The sequence below is a fragment of the Aulonocara sp. 'chitande type north' Nkhata Bay genome, linkage group LG15, assembly GCF_057382095.1.
Source record: "Aulonocara sp. 'chitande type north' Nkhata Bay isolate Kocher_YH1m ecotype deep benthic linkage group LG15, A_spYH_male_GT1.1, whole genome shotgun sequence".
NCBI lineage: Eukaryota > Metazoa > Chordata > Actinopteri > Cichliformes > Cichlidae > Aulonocara > Aulonocara sp. 'chitande type north' Nkhata Bay.
Genome location: NC_141358.1, coordinates 8391864 through 8393795, shown reverse-complemented (window position 1 = coordinate 8393795; position 1932 = coordinate 8391864). Strand labels below are relative to the sequence as shown.

The 1932-nt window shown below is 45.1% G+C and overlaps 1 protein-coding gene across 1 annotated transcript; it reads right to left on the bottom strand.

Annotated features, from left to right (window-relative positions):
* Positions 1–288: 288 nt before the first annotated feature.
* LOC147312448 (uncharacterized) lies at positions 289–1686 on the bottom strand. The gene is made up of 3 exons (XM_086263966.1): positions 1571–1686; positions 1153–1426; positions 289–1025 (listed from the first exon to the last, which is right to left on the bottom strand). The coding sequence occupies exons 1-3, from the start codon at positions 1660–1662 to the stop codon at positions 354–356; spliced, it is 1038 nt and encodes a 345-aa protein (XP_086120092.1). The 5' UTR covers positions 1663–1686; the 3' UTR covers positions 289–353.
* Between the last annotated feature and the right edge of the window lie 246 nt (positions 1687–1932).

The following is a 1932-nucleotide window of genomic DNA, read 5'->3' as shown; positions in this document are numbered from 1 at the left end:
ACGCCTCATATCCTCACAACAGTAAACACAAATCCATAACATCTCACTCAATTTCCGAAACATCCTATTTCCAGGTCAAAATGAAGCTCTACACCCAAAACTATTCACTCCTGCTGAAAAACCAAACTTTGCCCTCAGACATCAAACACAAGCCCTCAAAAACACACACACTACAACAGAGTTTTGCACACTGGTACAATTAATTCAAAACAATAGTTCCAAAACAAATAGGTTGCTTATGGTTCTCCCCTTCAAAACCCTTGTCACATGATAAACACTAAAGACGCAACCAATGTATGTACAGTGGCACATTGTCATTCATGTACTATACAGTACAACACACACCAGAAACATTATCCCACCTCAGCATCTTGTCTTTGGTCTGGGTCAGGCCAGAGAATCTCATCCACATCACAGGCTATATTGGCCCCAGCCAGGCAGCGGGGGTAAAATCCTCTTGCATGCCTGATCCACCCCTGGCATGCATCTACTGATATGTCTAGGCAGGCCTCTTCCATGGCCTGAAGGAGGTGAACACGGACATAAGGTTCTCGGCCATACACTTTCCACCGCCATGCCGAAAATAACTCCTCTATCGGGTTTAGAAAGGGAGAGTATGCAGGCAGAAAGATATTAGAAAACCTTGGGTTATTGGTAAACCAGTCACGAACCAGAGCAGCGCGATGGAAGCTGACGTTATCCCACACAACAACGTAGTGAGGCTGCTCTGGCTGTGCTGGTTCCCTGTAGTCCAGCTGGAACATATGTTGTCTTAAACCATCAAGAAAAGCAAGGAGAAGCATAGTGTTATAGGGTCCTAGTACGCCATGGCGGTGGAGTACCCCTCGTTGGCTGATGGCTGCGCACATAGTGACATTCCCCCCACGCTGACCAGGGACATTTACAATAGCCCGATGGCCAATTATGTTCCTCCCCCTTTTCCTTCTTTTGGTCAGGTTAAAACCTGCCTCATCCACAAAGATTATTTCATGGGGAACAGGCCGTCCTTCAATCTCAAAGATTCTCTGCAAAACACATAACACAGTAGAGTCAATCGTTACCCTGAACCACAGTTCAAGAGTGCTGAAATGGCAGCATAAACTGCCATGCTGTGATGGTACACAATACTTTATACAGTATCAAAACTCATACCTGAACATATTCCACACGTTGGTTTTTCACTCTGTCAGAGTTTCGTTCGAAAGGGACTCGGTATGCCTGTTTCATCCGGAATTGATTCTTTCGGTCAATTGTGGAGAGGCTGATGGCATTTATGCCTCGAAAAAGATGATCATCCTCAATCACTCTCCTTTGAATCTCTTGCAGGCGGATTACATTATTTGCAATTACCATGTTTACAAGTTCCCTCTCTTGCTCCTCCGACAAAAGCCTTAACCTGCCTCCACCAGGTGGTCGTCTCTGTGTCCTACAAAAATAGAAGCACTCATTACTGTAACTGTCACACATTCATTTTACAGGCAAATAATGGAAACATACTGAAACTCAAGACACATAAGTTCAGTAACTTACAAGTTACTGTACAAAGCAGTCTTACTGCAAGTACACCTACCTGTTTTCCTCCCTGAAGGTTCTGATGATGGAGGCAACAGTGAAGCGACTCAAATTTGGTTGTACTCGTTGCCCAGCCTCCCTCATAGTCATCCCATGGACAAGGACATGGTGAACTAAAGTGGCTCGAATTTCATCCGAGACTGACTGTCTTCTTGCCCTTGCTCTTCCCCTTCCTTGTCGCCGTCGTTCTCCACCTCCTTCACCACGTCCTCTTTCTCCACCACGTCCTCTTCCTTTGCATCTCTTTGGATCCATTGTTTCAAACCTGAATGAGCTGACTTTGGCCCTTTTATCTATCTATCGCAGGTTCTGATTGGTGTGTGCTAAATTTTGACTCCTAGTGTTTCCACCTGGTTAATT

Bases quoted from the DNA above. Each gene is read 5' to 3' on its own strand.
- LOC147312448 (XM_086263966.1), bottom strand. From the start codon at position 1,662: ATGACTATGAGGGAGGCTGGGCAACGAGTACAACCAAATTTGAGTCGC. The intron at 1,427-1,570 runs GTAGGTGTACTT...CTATTTTTGTAG, and splicing joins ACCTTCAGGGAGGAAAACAG to GACACAGAGACGACCACCTG. The intron at 1,026-1,152 runs GTATGAGTTTTG...TGTGTTTTGCAG, and splicing joins AACGTGTGGAATATGTTCAG to AGAATCTTTGAGATTGAAGG.